The 15079-nt window shown below is 47.7% G+C and overlaps 1 protein-coding gene across 3 annotated transcripts in view; it reads right to left on the reverse strand.

The window, feature by feature from the left end:
- brf1a (BRF1 RNA polymerase III transcription initiation factor subunit a) overlaps positions 1-15079 on the reverse strand; it is a 72796-nt gene that overhangs the window by 2012 nt on the left and 55705 nt on the right. For all 3 annotated transcript variants that reach the window (XM_034577457.1, XM_034577460.1, XM_034577458.1), the window contains exons 17-18: positions 6477-6528; positions 11-167 (exon numbers count right to left, since the gene is read on the reverse strand). In XM_034577457.1, the coding sequence (XP_034433348.1) occupies positions 11-167; positions 6477-6528 (209 nt within the window). The remainder of the gene's footprint in view (positions 1-10; positions 168-6476; positions 6529-15079) is intronic.

The following is a 15079-nucleotide window of genomic DNA, read 5'->3' on the forward strand; positions in this document are numbered from 1 at the left end:
TCGAACTCACCGTTGCTGCCCATCATCTCCATGGCGCTCATGCAGGGGTCCTCTTCCTCCTCCTCTTCCTCATCAGCAGCCTCATCGTAGACGACCGGCCCGCTCTCCACCAGCACTCCGACCGCGGGGTCTCCCACCGGCACTGGCAGGGGGTTGGAGGAGCCAACCTGAGGAAACAGGAAATATTGTCGTTTTTGTGCGTCGTTCTGTATTTTTAATATTTTCCTCCGCGTGACATGAAGGAAAATTTCCTCCCCGAGGGAAATCTAAACTCGATGTCATCTCACCTGCCCCACTTCCTCTAAACTGATATAAAAATAATGAACATGGAGCTGCAGGGGGCGGGAGGAGTGTGCACGCTGCGGCGAGGAGACATTTCATCTGCTGCAGCATCTGCACATACGACTAAACACAGAATCAGAGCGGAACCACGACCTTTATTATCTAATATTACATCTAAATTAAGGTTCTGACTTCTTCACAATCTGTTCCAGTCTGTGTCGAACAGAACGGGTCGGAGGTCAAACGCAGCCTCGGGGCAAAGGCGCCCGTCAGCGTTCACGGAGAGAGCGTGTCAAATCAAAGTGAAGGGGTGAGGGTGAACGGGGGGGCAACGAGGTAATCAGAGCGTCTTCTTCTGCATTTCACCACGTTTACATTTCACACGAGCTGTCAAACGTTCACGCATCAATATGACGACTTCCTGCCCCGCGGGCGACTGCAGGTGATTCTGTAACCAGGAGGGTTTTCCTGCTGGGAGACAAACATGGAGCCTGAAACACGAGGACACGCTGGCAGCAGCAGAGGGAGGAAACAAACAGCCGGTGTCATGGAGCTCTGCTGCAGAGGCTGGAGACGACAGAGACGACAGAGACGACAGAGAAGACAGAGACGACAGAGACGACAGAGACCAGAGGATCTGAACAGAGGAAACCACGACTCTGAAACAGTCAGAGCGGAGCTGCCAGGATGAATGTTCCACTTTGTATCTGACCACAAGAAGGATCAGGGTTCCAGAGACACTAAAAACACAAACACTTATCATTTATCTTTTCTAATTCACCACGGTCACATTCACAGGCAGAAATAATTATTATAAATAAATAAAAACCTGTTTTCATCTAAGATCTCATCAAAAAAAACGAAAGAGGGAAATTTATATTTAATAGTTGTATGATGTGTTTTCTGTGTTTCCTTCCTCTTGTGCTTCATATAGTGTTTTTGTGAATGTAAAAGTTCCGCAAAGTTAAAAAGTCTAAAGTCTGTGGAAGCTCGTCTCCTGCACAGAAAACACTGAAGCTCCTGAAACTCTTCTGCAAGATTTTTGTTTTTTCTCATCATTTCTTCATGAAGAAAATAATCTAAATAGACAAACTGATAAATTCAGATTTTCCGTTTTTGCAATAAAAAGAATCACTTTCCTTTCGGCTGAGTATAAAACTGGAGGAGAAGCAGGTGGAGGGTCGCTCTGTGACGGAGAGATATTTCCCCGGCAACAGCCTGTTGGAGTCCCTGCTGAGGCCCTGCTTCCTCCTGCTGAGGCCCTGCTTCCCCCTGCTTCCTCCTGCTTCCTCCTGCTTTCTCCTGCTTCCCCCTGCTTCCTCCTGCTTCCCCCCGCTTTCTCCTGCTTCCTCCTGCTTCCCCCTGCTGAGGCCCTGCTTTCTCCTGCTTCCTCCTGCTTCCTCCTGCTTCCCCCTGCTGAGGCCCTGCTTTCTCCTGCTTCCTCCTGCTTCCTCCTGCTTCCCCCTGCTGAGGCCCTGCTTTCTCCTGCTTCCTCCTGCTTCCTCCTGCTTCCCCCTGCTGAGGCCCTGCTTTCTCCTGCTTCCTCCTGCTTCCACCTCTTTCCTCCTGCTTCCCCCTGCTGAGGCCCTGCTTTCTCCTGCTTCCTCCTGCTTCCTCCTGCTTCCTCCTGCTTCCTCCTGCTTCCCCCCGTTTTCTCCTGCTGAGGCCCTGCTTTCTCCTGCTTCCTCCTGCTTCCTCCTGCTTCCCCCTGCTTCCTCCTGCTTCCCCCTGCTTTCTCCTGCTTCCCCCCTGCTTCCTCCTGCTTCCTCCTGCTTCCTCTTGCTTCCCCCCGTTTTCTCCTGCTTCCTCCTGCTGAGGCCCTGCTTTCTCCTGCTTCCTCCTGCTTCCTCCTGCTTCCTCCTGCTTCCCCCTGCTGAGGCCCTGCTTTCTCCTGCTTCCTCCTGCTTCCTCCTGCTTCCCCCTGCTGAGGCCCTGCTTTCTCCTGCTTCCTCCTGCTTCCACCTCTTTCCTCCTGCTTCCCCCTGCTGAGGCCCTGCTTTCTCCTGCTTCCTCCTGCTTCCCCCTGCTTCCTCCTGCTTTCTCCTGCTTCCTCCTGCTTCCCCCCGTTTTCTCCTGCTTCCTCCTGCTGAGGCCCTGCTTTCTCCTGCTTCCTCCTGCTTCCTCCTGCTTCCCCCTGCTTCCTCCTGCTTCCCCCTGCTTTCTCCTGCTTCCCCCCTGCTTCCTCCTGCTTCCTCCTGCTTCCTCTTGCTTCCCCCCGTTTTCTCCTGCTTCCTCCTGCTGAGGCCCTGCTTTCTCCTGCTTCCTCCTGCTTCCTCCTGCTTCCTCCTGCTTCCCCCTGCTTCCTCCTGCTTCCCCCCTGCTTCCTCCTGCGTCCTCCTGCGTCCTCCTGCTTTCTCCTGCTTCCCCCTGCTGCCGTCTCTTCCTCCAATTTCCCTTTCATTTCCTCCCACCTCTCTATTATTTCACATTTCCTCTCCACCCTTCCTCACTGCATCCTTCTCTCCTCCCTCCTTCACGGTAACATTAGTGGGTCCGACTCGTCTGTTTCTCTACTGATCAGCGGTTAAACTGCAAAACTAAAACCACAAAGTATCAACCTCTCCTCCCTCCTTCCCCCTGACTTTGTCCTTTAGTTCCCCCCCGCTGAGTTTCCCCCCACCAGGCTGTAAAGAGGCTCCTCATCACAGGAGCTGGACGCCTCATTAACTGCCGCTGAACGCAGGCGGTAATGTGAAGAAATATAAAAAAATAACCATAAACACGCTGCTCCAAACTAATTAGAAGGTGAGAGCTATTACATGGGTCAGGATGAGGAGGGAAACTCATCACCGCTCATATTTACACACAGATAACGTTGCACTGCAAATATCCGCTTGGAGGCAGATACTCAGACCGCTGAGTCTCAGCCGGCCAATCGGAGAGCCGCTCGTTAAGAGCCAACGAGCGACAGGAAGCAGGTTTTACGAGAGCGAGCGTGTTGACGTCTGACGGCTGCAGTTACTCAGAACAGGAACCGAGAGGAAAACGCTCACGTTCAGACACTCAGTGTTTTAACTGGATGAGAACCAGAAAGAATAAATCTCAGTCCAGTGCAGGTCGACCCGAGGTCATCACGTCCCTGTTTTAAAGCTGCTGTTTGGTTCGGGCCACGTCAGGTTCAGACCCGGGGCATCGCCACAGGGTTTCTCCAAAAACTACCGATGTGTGCACATTTTACAAAGACCTTCAAGTCTCTGATTACTTCAATATGAATTTAAACAGGCTTCTGTGAATGTGTGCATGTGTTTGTTTCCTCTCTGAGTTTCAGTAACGTCTGGGTTTATCGGTTTGAGGCTCGAGGCTGAAATCGTCTCCCGACGGCCTGAGAACTTCTCAGAGAATCCAAACAGACTCCGTCATGAATCGCCATGACGATTGCTTGCATAAGCAGACTGCAGCTGGAGCCCCAGAGCGACCGCCAGCCGCTCCGAGCACCTCTCCCGTGACCTCATCACACTTTTCACTTTCCTAAGCCTCTCGCTCTAAATCCCCACATCTCGATCTGCGCTGTGTGCCGCCGCCGCCGCCGTCTCCCCCTCTATGTGCTTTAGAGAGGAGGGGAGAGGTCGGGGGGGAACAGCTGGACCAGTCTCTGTTGGCAGAAATCGACTCATCACTTCTTCTCAGGCTCGTAAACTCACCATTTCCTCCTCTGGCTCGTTTGAAAAATGTACAGACTAATTGCTGGGTCACTGAGGAGGGGGAAGGAAATGGTTTTCTTGTTAAGCGACCAACAGAAACACACACACACACACACACACAATCTCTTTTCAATCTGGGCCTGTCACTGCAATGAAATGGCAACATTACATAACAGGAGCTGCGAGCGAGGAGCAGCCTCAGCCAATGGCGGCGGCCGGTTGCCTCCAGTTCCCAGGGGGAGGGGAGGGGGGTTGCTAAGTAACAAGCCTTGTTGACCCGGCCCCTTGTGGCAATGTTTTCTTCCTGGTCGACGGAGCCTGAGCTCCCTGAGCTCCTCCATTCAGAGCTGCCAGCAGCACATGATGGGGGGGGGGGGCACAAAGACTGAGGAGGAGGAGTGGAGATGAAGGGATGGGAAGGAATGTGGAGGAAGAAGGAATCGCAAAAAAGGAGAATGATGGGAAATGAGTACAGCAGCAGAGGGGAGCGTTAAGAGGAAGCGATGAAGAGGAGAGTGAAGAAGAGGCTGGAGAAGAGTCACTAGTTTTCTAATATCACTAAATAATGTCACTTCGTACTAATCTGTGTTGGAGGAGATGAAGCTGTTGTTTCTCACTGGGATGAAAACAGACACATTCATTTTCTCTTTCTCTGCCACGAAATATCCATAAAATCCCGAGCACCCTTTCACATGTTGAACATTTGGAGCTGACATTAAACCATTCGATGTAAGACACAGTCTTTTCTGACAGTTTGATCTAATTTGAAAATGCACCAACTCTGCTACAGAATCGTCTGGTGTCCACACGGAGTTTTAGAGCCAATGAAACGATGATGTAGACGCTCACAACCTCTCGCTGATTGGGTCTTTACAGATCAGACGTAGCCTTCACTGATTCGTCAGGCTCCTGTCACACGACTACCTTCCAGAAGAAAACAGTCAGTGCTGAATTCGGTGGTTGGACGAGCTCCAACTGTCGGTCACTATACGCTGTTAACGTGAAAAACGAAATAACTCCTTCACTTTTCTTCTCTGTGGAAAGTGGAACGTGGCAAAAGTTGTTAAAAGAGTGAGATAAACCATGAGAGATGAGACAGAGCAGCAGGAGGCGGGGGGGGGGGGGGGGGGGGGGGGGGAAGTCAGGAATGTGGAAAGTGAGATGTCGGGGAAATATATTCATGCATCTGTCGTCCACACAGCTGAATGTAAGACTTTGTCAGATCCCGTGAAGCCACCTGTGATTGAATTTGGGTCCAATTTAAAATCAAATTAAGACACAAAGTTGGAGGACGTGTCTCACTTCTCCCTGCAGACGGCAGAATGAGAAATTAACTGTTCAAAGACGTGAAGTCGAACCGGCTTTAGTTAAACAGACACTGCAGCTCCAACCTGGTGTCTCTGGATTCATGTACAAGCCGGCGACTGGCCGGCAGCAGCTCGTCACTGCAGGAGAAAGGAAAAACCACCTCTGAAAACTGCTTTTTAACACATTTTTATGTTAAAGTTTAAGGCCGTATTTATTTTAAAGAGCCTGTCAGATTTATTTTTAGGAGCAGCGAACACCCTGGAGGGAGGGAGGGAGGGAGGAGTAATGAGAGAAGGGCAAACAAAGACAAAGTGAGCTTCACCTCTCACACGGCCGGACGGGAGATTTATTTATCCCCCGTCCGCTCAGCAGGACATTTCAGCAATCAGCCTGTAATGGGGGGGGGGGGGGGGGAACACCCTGTCTCCAGGTCTGTTACTGTCACAGCTTCATAACCTGGAGCCTCTGGGGCTGTGTCTCTTTCGGGAGCCTTTTTCTTATCGTCAACAAATCATCTTATTCCTCTGAGCCATGAATATCCAGTTTGGTTTCTGCCACGTTCGACGTATTCAATTTTATTTTAAAACCACTCAGACTTAAATTTTATGTGTTTTTCACAGTCAAACTGGTCAAAGAATGACAGAAGACCACTGAGGACAATGAGGTCGACATTATTTTTTATGAAGTACATGAATTTATTGGAGTTTATATCAACTCGTGCAGTGAGCGCAATAAACATCTGTGTGTGTTTTATGCAGCGGCTTTCAGACCTGCACTGAACTCCAGGTATTTTCTGCATATGTGAACGCAAACGTTTTGTTGTGAATATGTCTGACTCCTGATATGTCTCCAGTAGACGGAGGAAATGCATTAGTCAACCGCCGTTTAAATCAAGAAGAAGTAGTAGAAGCCAGCGAAGAGTAGAGTGAAGAAGACCCAGTTTGTGTGTCCTCCAATTCCTTCAAAGATGAGCTATAAAATGTGGGAACAGGCAGATCTCCTCACGCAACCTTCCTCCAAAACCAGCGCCCAAGGTCTTCCTCTTCTGTGCAACCAAACGAAGATCGCACCAGCAACTGGACCGGACAGTGTTGAACAACTAAATATATTCATCACAGCGAACCCCAGTGGACCGGAGGACTCTGAGATTATGAATTCCCCTTCAGTGAGCGAGTGTGGACGAAGACACGGAGCGAGTGAGTGTCTGAGGAAGAGCGGACGTGATGAAGATGAACGGCAGCTCACCTGCTCCACAGCCAGCTTCTTGTTGGGCTGTCCGGTGATGAACGGCTGCAACCTGCGACACAGACGACAAAACAGCATCAGAACAAACCCGACCTCTAATATTCTACATGTCCTCCACGTGTTCACTGCAGCTCATGTTTTATTTTTGCTGCTCGACATTTACATCAAAACATGTTTTATTTTCCTCCTCATTTTCTACTTACTGTGTTTGTTATGCACCAAAACACCAAAGTAAATCCCTTCAATGTGAAAACCAAACAAAGATATTCAATAAAATCAAAAGGAAAGACAATCACATCATAACCATCAGTAATTAATGTGATATTTATGTTAATTACTGACAGCAAGTGCTGCAGATTCTTGGTTTTTTCAAATGAAATGGAGAGATTTCCGTGAAGACACTTCTTTGATGAATAAAACACGGATGAATCCCACAGGATTTACTGTCGACACGTCGGAGGTGGAGGATTTCTCTGTGATTACTGCGTCTGGTGTGTGAAGCTCAAACGACGGGAACCGGTGGAACAATGGAGCGACTGACGGGGACGACTTCCATCTCTTCCTCGACAGTCGCAGAGATGATCTGCGATGAGGAGCGAACCACCGGCAGCGATTCCCGAGCAGCCGAAACCAACGTCCCACTGGCTGGAATTAGCATCGTTCCCGGAGGCTCCCCGCCCCCTTCCCTGCCCACCCGGCCCGGCGCTGAGCTCCCCAGGGGTGGGGGGGGGGGTGGGGGGTGGGTGGGGTGGGGGGGGGGGGGGGGGGGGGTTACAGTAAGTGTTCAACTCTCGCTGATAAGAGAGAGAGAGAGTGCGAGTGAGCTTTTAATTAATCTGCTTTAACCAGGGGGGAGTGTGTGTGTGTGTGTGGGAGAAAAGGGGGGAGTAAGAGCGAATATGGCATATTCACCCTTTAAAGCTACCCCCCCCCCCCCCCCCCTACTCAACCCTCATTAGAAAAAATCCCAACCAGGCCGGCGAATCGCTCCCCGCTGAGCGAACCAGGCAGGGGCCCGTTCATGTGCGAGACTAGACGTGTTCCCCCGGGACCTCACCCGGACACTAGGGAGGGAGGGAGGGAGGACGGGAAGAGGGGAGGACGGAGGGAAGGAGGGTAGGAAAGGTTGTGAGGAAGACATAAAAGGTATAGGCAACAGGCAGTGCCGGGAGGAAGGGTGAAGAAGAGCGTGAGGACAAAGTGATGAAGGGTGAAAGAGAGAAGAACATGGGCTGAGGACACATGAAGAGGAGGGATGAGAAGGAAAAGAGGAAGAGGAGGAAGGAGATCTGAGAATCTGATTAAATCCTGAATCCCTTTCAAAGGATCGATCGCTGACCTGCTGTGATCTCACGTGGATCAATAATCGATACAACACGAGTGATTCTGCTCCAGCCGATGTCAGATCATCTCATTCACACAGACGGGGGTTGTTATGACAACGTCAGATTCACCGAGGCAGCAAAACCGAGCTGAAGAGAATCAACACGAATTAAAGGATCATCAATGAAGTCAATTATCAAGTACGACGCAAAATTAAGTTTGAACTATTTGTTTCAGACGTTCTGAGGTTTTTTATCCTCTTCTGTTATTATTCAGGATCATCTCCTCACAGACGTGAACAGAACTGGTCCTTTGAAATCATCCGGCTGAATAAAACCACGCGAGAGAGAAAGAAACGACAGAATCTGATCTTCCTCTCGAAGCATTACAAATATTATCATTTCCACTTCTCACACGGTCTCTGGAGGCTTCTCCACCGGCTGAGATTTCTAATGAAGCCAGACGCTGCTGCTGTTGTGTATACACTCAAAACACACACAGACAGACGCACACACAGACACACACACATCCCCCATGATTTCATTTCCTGCATTAGAGCCATTTTAATATAACCCCCCCCCCGTGTGACTTCATAGATCTTATAATCGCCGTGCATCACGCTGCGTCTCCTCTCTTTACATTATATCACAGGTTTGTGTGTCTGTCTGACACCTTGTTGTGGTTGTCGTTCTGCTCGTTAGCGTCGAGGGGACAATGTTGTGTTTGTTTGCTCTTAAATTGACATCTATTTCCAAACTAATGTGAGGGAGTCGTTTCATTACTCGTACAATAATCCAATCAATAACGTGAGGAAGAGGAAGAGGAGGAGGAGGAGGAAGAGGAAGAGGAAGAGTCAGTAAACTGGGGGTTGGATGAAATTAGTGCTGCGATGGACTCGGATGTAAATAAATGATGATAATAATCTGAGCTTCCAACTTGATTTTCCAGCTGGAGACTGGAGACACACACAGACAGACACACACACACACACACAGACACACACACACACCCCCCTCCCTCCTTCAGCACACACAATTAAATCAGGCATAATCACAAAAAGCCACCACACGCTACTGTGGTGCTCCCTCTCATACTTTCCCACAAACAAAAGCACACACACACACACATAAGGTTTACACACAAGGGACATACACACACGCAACCTCGCAAACAGAAACACAATGCAGCCTCACACACTCACACACAGTCCCTCATTTGTGCAGAGTTGTGTCCATTCAGGCTGCAGTGCATTGTGGGCCGGTGTGCAGCTTGGCAGCAGGAGACGCAGATTCAGCCAAAAGAACCGATTGTGTTTTCTCCTCCTCTGGCTGCTCCGTCCAGCACTGACCCCATTCATCTCACACACACACACACACACACACACACACACACACACACACACACAGTTGTAGGGACCCTCACTTTATTGACATTACTCATCACTGAGCCAAAATGTCCTCACACAGTAGAAAGACATGCACACACACACACACACACAGACACACACAGACACACAGCACTGTACCTGGTACTGCTGATTAACAGGGGATTGTATAGAAAAGCATGTGTACACAAAGACACAGGAGATACACACAAAGTCTTGGGTTCAGTTTTGTGTATAGGTGATATCTTTGTCTGTATTTGTGTTGTTTTGTGTTGTATTTGTGTTGTTTTGTGTTGCATTTGTGTTGTTTTTGTGCGCCGGTGGTTTGATTGTGGATCTCCCTGGTTCTCAGGTCTCTCCAGAAACTGAGATCAGATTGAATAAAGATTAAATAAATAAATTGAATAAAGGTTTAAGTAAATCAGCTGATTAATGTGTGAACTACGTCAGGGCTGCCAAGTTCATCAGAACAAATACACACAAACACAAACACACAACTCTGACATCTGAAACGACCAGGTTGTCACTTATATTGAGGCGCTGATGAAGAAAATCCGTTGTCAGGGATTTTAATTTTCACTCCAACAATGTCACTTTAATGACATTTTCAGGAGAGGAGGTGTCCTCAGTGTGGGGGGGGATTTCCACCACTTTCTCTATGAGATAACACACCCCCACCCCCCCCCCCCCCACACACACACACACACACACACACAGCCCATATTTAATAACCCACTAACCCATCCGTGGCCGTCTGATGAGAGCTGTGACATGTGTAGAGACGGACAGGATTTCTGGGTCACTTAGCACCGGGCTGCGACGCTGCGCTCACAGATATATTTGGGAACCGTGACTGGTCCTGTGAACAAAGATTAACCATTCATCGAGAGGGGGGGTGGGGGTGGGGGGTGGGGGGGGCTGTTAACGGCTGTGGGCTAAACACACACAGTATGTATTGTATATTAATACATGCAGGGCAGTTCTCTGATGGAGGGAAAGATGCTTGACACAGAAGGAACAGATCATTAAGTGTTTCATAAACTATCACAGTGTGTTGTCGGGCAGTGTAACATACGTGTGTGTGTGGGTCTGTGTGTGTGTGTGTGTGTGTGTGTGTGTGTGTGTGTGTGTGTGTCGGCAGGGGCTGGTGGCGTGACCACAGGGGAGGATCACAGCGTTACACACCACTAATCACACAAATGGGGAGGATCACATGCTATTAACACACATCTACACACACACACACACACACACACACACACACACACAGTCAGACAACGTGTGAGAGATCAAAGAGTTTACAGGAGTGTGATCTCACGCACACGCACACGCACACACACACACACAACCAGTCCAAGTCACACTGGATTCTCTCAAATAGAATCTAGATGAATTTGAGTTCAGACACACTTCAGTACTTTGACGTGAAGCTTAAACACGTCTTCGTGACTCGGACTCTGTGTCGGTGAAATCGTCCGTTAACCTCGAACAGCAGCGTCTCGTCTCCTGTCAATCATCCAGCTCCGACTGCAGCTCAGCAAAACACAAGAGGATAAAAAAATATGGAAATATTCCCGGCCCAGAAAAAGACAATTATAAGCGAGATCACAGCTCAGTGTATCCTTGAATCTGCCCCTGGAGGAAACTCAGAAGAATAAAGAGAAAAATAAAAAAGTACAAACAAACAGCAGGTACTGGAACTAATTGCAGGCTTTGATTTCTTTAACCTCATAAACCATAATTTGGGGAAAAAAAATCTTTTCTGTTTTTATCTTTAAAGATCAACACACAACACAACATCTCTTCATCCTACACAAGGAACCATCCACAGATCTGTTGAAGTAAACACAAACTGGAGCTTGACGGATCCTCATCCTCACAAGGGAAGAACGGCAGAACAATGAGAGGGACATTACACAAAGTCAAAGAAATAGTTCCCACTGCAACGAAAACCCTGACCTCCACCTCGAAAACATCTCGACTGGCTGTGATCACCAGACACCACCAAGGTGCTCGAGTCCCTGCAGCTTCAACAAGCAGCAAAACCACCAAGTAAACAAAAGGTACACGAAAACCCTCCGTGTTATAATCTCCAACATCACACGTTCCCACAGAGAGAGGCGGTCGTTTGTCACGTCTCTTAATCAAACACGCTCTCCGTGGTGGCTTAGCAACAGCAGTAACCATGACCGGCGCGTCCCACAAGCATCTGGCAAGAGCTGCTGTTATTTGTTGGGGTGGGAACCAACCTCCATCTTCTCAGGTACCATGGAAACAACAAGGCTCCTTCCCGGGAGTTAGAGCCACATGAGGCCGACCGCATTTCTACAACTGTGGTTCGATGCTGGTTATGAACTCGCTCGCTAAAAACGCAGCCAACAAACCACGCCCCCCCCGCAGGCGATGCACTTCAACAACTCACCACTAACACGTGAACAACAACCGATCTGCTTTAAACACGTTCCCACCTCCACCAGGGGTCCGTCCATTTGTCTGTGGGTTTTGTTGTGATGCAAAAGCTTCTCAAAAACCAAGTCCAGGATTGTTTTTTCACTTTCTTTAGACGTACGTTATAGGTAGCTTCGGCCACTAGGGGTCTTTCAATCAAAACACGAGCAAGTGACCGAGTGAGAGCTTCAGCGACAGAACAAACGGTAACGAATGATCGTGATCGATTACGAGTGAGCGATACAAACAGTGGACGTTAAAAACAGCGAACTGGCTGCCAGCAGTGTTTATTCCACCGTCGTACCTCGTTTGAATTTACAGCAGAGACGGACGAAGCCACAGGAAAAGCAGGTATGACAATTCAAAGATCCTGTTATCTCGAATAAAATTGTGGATTTCTTTGAGTTTGAACATTGTTAGAAATATCTTTATTTCCTGTGCTCATATTCAGGTTGATTATTTGATTTGTATCGTGCTCTAATGTTCAGAAAACACATCACTTCCTCATCGCTGCAGCTCCTCTTTTCAACCTCTGTCCCAAACACTTGGTTTTATCTCCTGTCTCTTTAAGCCCCCCCCCCCCCGATAAATCCCAGTCTGCTCTGATTGGCCAGCTGGTGCACTCTGTTGTGATTGGTCAAACACTTCTAACCATGATAGGAAAAACCTCCGCTCTCGCTTTACGCGGCTTTGTTAGGGGGCGTGTCACGCTAGCCGCTAGACGTGTATTTTTCAGACGTGACATCACGATACCCCGAAGGTGCGTCGGGCTCCGAATCCCTGAACAGCAGCTGAAGATGATATGATCCTGGACTTTAAGTAAATCAACGAATGTCTCTGGTATAAAGTATCTGAAGTACTTGAGTACATGTACTTAATTACTTTCCACCACTGGAGTAAAACCTGTGAAATATTTAATCCACAGAAGCGGCTGCAGCACAGATCTGGATTTATTGACATTTGGGTCAGTGAAACTTTCTTTGATTATTATGCAGAAATTCTTCAACTTTATCAAAAGGAAGTGAGCGTTTTAAAGTTGTAATCCCTCCCGGCGGAGCGAGCTTCCCACCATCAGCAGGAAATCAGATCTTATTATTCAGCCCACGCTCCAGACTTTACTCGGCTCCGTGGACAACTTACCTCCTCTCCCGTTTCATCAGACTTTCGTTTTCTCTTTATTTTGCCTCCCTGCGGTCGTCTCGGTCTCGAGAGCGACCGGGTGACCGTCTGTCTGCGGCGGCCCGACGCGCTCGCACTCCTCTAGTCTCCGTCTTTTGTTTCCTGTGTTTTGTTGAGTTCCTTCAGACTTTTGTTTTACGATGTTGGACGCGTTAATGATTTTCTAAAAAAGGCAGATGGCCTCCACCTATTCACCATCACTCCGTCCCAGTTTAACTGGACACTTTCATTTGACTTTTATCACTTTTACCGACAGAAACAAATTGTTTTAAATACAGCTCACGTTTCATCTCATTAAGGATCTGGATTTGTTTGCACTTTGGACTTACATTTATAGATTTTTAGTATTTTGTTTCATTTAAATTACTCTCTTAAAGTACTGCTCTGAGATTTATATGTTTTTTTGGTTGTATTTATTTTATCTACTTTAATAGACAACTCTGATGTGTGCTTTGATTTCCTTTGGTCCGAGCTGCGATGACGTTTTAGTATTTTATGCAATGTTTATACTTTAATCATTAATGACAAATCAAAGAAGACCAATAGGAGCCTTTATCTCTTGTGGGTTTCAAACACAAACACACGTTGTTAAGTATTTCAACCCATAAAAGCAGATATTATTATTCTTAATAATATTTGTGGATGATGCGTCTTAAAGTCGATGTGGTTCCACTGTTTACATGTTGGCGCTACGAGCTTCTTTCTGACAGCGATGATTAATCTGAGCTCACTGGGAGAGTCCTGGAGTCACTTACAGAGGTCAGAGGTCAAACGGTCATCAACAGCGCTCGGGACGACCCGTGGCGGCAGACGTTTGGTCTCCATGGCGACCATTTACAGCAGCAGGGAGTGGCTCCCGCCGCCCGGTCAGACCTCGGCGTATAAATCACCGTGTATAAATCACTCCCCGAGGAAAACAATGGTGGCACATGTAGCGCTCTCATAAAGGAAGACCCCCCCCACATACACTCACATGGTGCAGAAATATTTTTCAACTGGTGTTTTAAAGGTGATCACAGAAAATATTCATTTGATTCATGTTTTTACTGAAATGATACATGAAAACTATTAATAAACAAAAGAGCAACTCCTTGATTCCAGTTCCCTTCACACTTCTTCTGATCGTGTTTCTTTTCTTTCTCTGAGCTGCTGAATGAAGAATAAATGGAATATGAATAAAAAAAACGTTTGCTGCTGCTGTAAGAACATTTCAACTATTTGCAATCCACCAGTTTTATGCATTTCTAGAAAACGAATAAGACGCCGACTCGACCCTTGAAAGCAGCCGATGTATCCGATGTAATCCAGGATCTGAACGCTGGCAACATTTCTGTGCTTCGTCAGAATCGTGAAAAGAGAAGACGAGCCAAACAGCTTAAAGGTGTCCCGCGGAGTTTTCCTGTCCACAAACAAAATCTGCTTTCATTCAAAAGTTCATTGTGTGAATGAATCCTTGAGGCCGGACAAACAAAGCTGAATGATTTGTTTCCATCCTCAGAAAATACTGACAAAGCAAATGTTTAAACAGTGTTAAAGAGGAATTTACTTCTTTATGTTCTTCATTGTCTTCGTCTCCATTAGTGGTAAAAAGTCCAAAAGGCCTCATGAGCTATAATGAATCCACATTCCACTTAAAAAATTCAGTCTCAGCTACTTGAGGGATGTTTTCAGTTCAGAAACATTTAACTGAAGGAGAAACTCGTCTCTTAAAAAACCAGCTGAACATCTTCTCCTCTGGAATCTGTGACAGTCGACTGAAAACCCCTGAATCCTTGAAATGGCTGAAATATCCAACAGACTATTATTTCAATAGATAAATGAAGTTTAGTGAAAGTTCACGTCTTCTTGCCTCTTTAGTCACAAGCAAAGATCCTGTTGTTTACCGGCTCATTCTCGGTTTCATCCAATCACAACCCGACACGCTCGCCTTGAGCCAATCACCTGTTAGCTGTCAAACACACACACACAGCACCACGATCCCTGAGAGACGCACCTCCACCCCCTCAATTCAGAACCAACCAGGAGTCTTTTCATTATACTTCTCTAATTCGCTCATCCTCAACGTTGTCTCCGTAAAGCTGCTTTCACACCTGCACTGAAGTCTGGACACTTTCCTGAAGTTTTTCCAGAGGGACGGAATGTGAGGACGCAAATGTCTGAGTCAGTTGCTCCGGACATTTTCCAGAACCCTTTCCTGCAGCCGCCTTGTAAGAGGTCTGGGAAATGTCAGCGTGAGTCCATGTGAGAAAACAGAGAACTGGAGTTTGGA

This window comes from Hippoglossus hippoglossus, chromosome 22 (genome assembly GCF_009819705.1).
Source record: "Hippoglossus hippoglossus isolate fHipHip1 chromosome 22, fHipHip1.pri, whole genome shotgun sequence".
Taxonomy (NCBI): domain Eukaryota; kingdom Metazoa; phylum Chordata; class Actinopteri; order Pleuronectiformes; family Pleuronectidae; genus Hippoglossus; species Hippoglossus hippoglossus.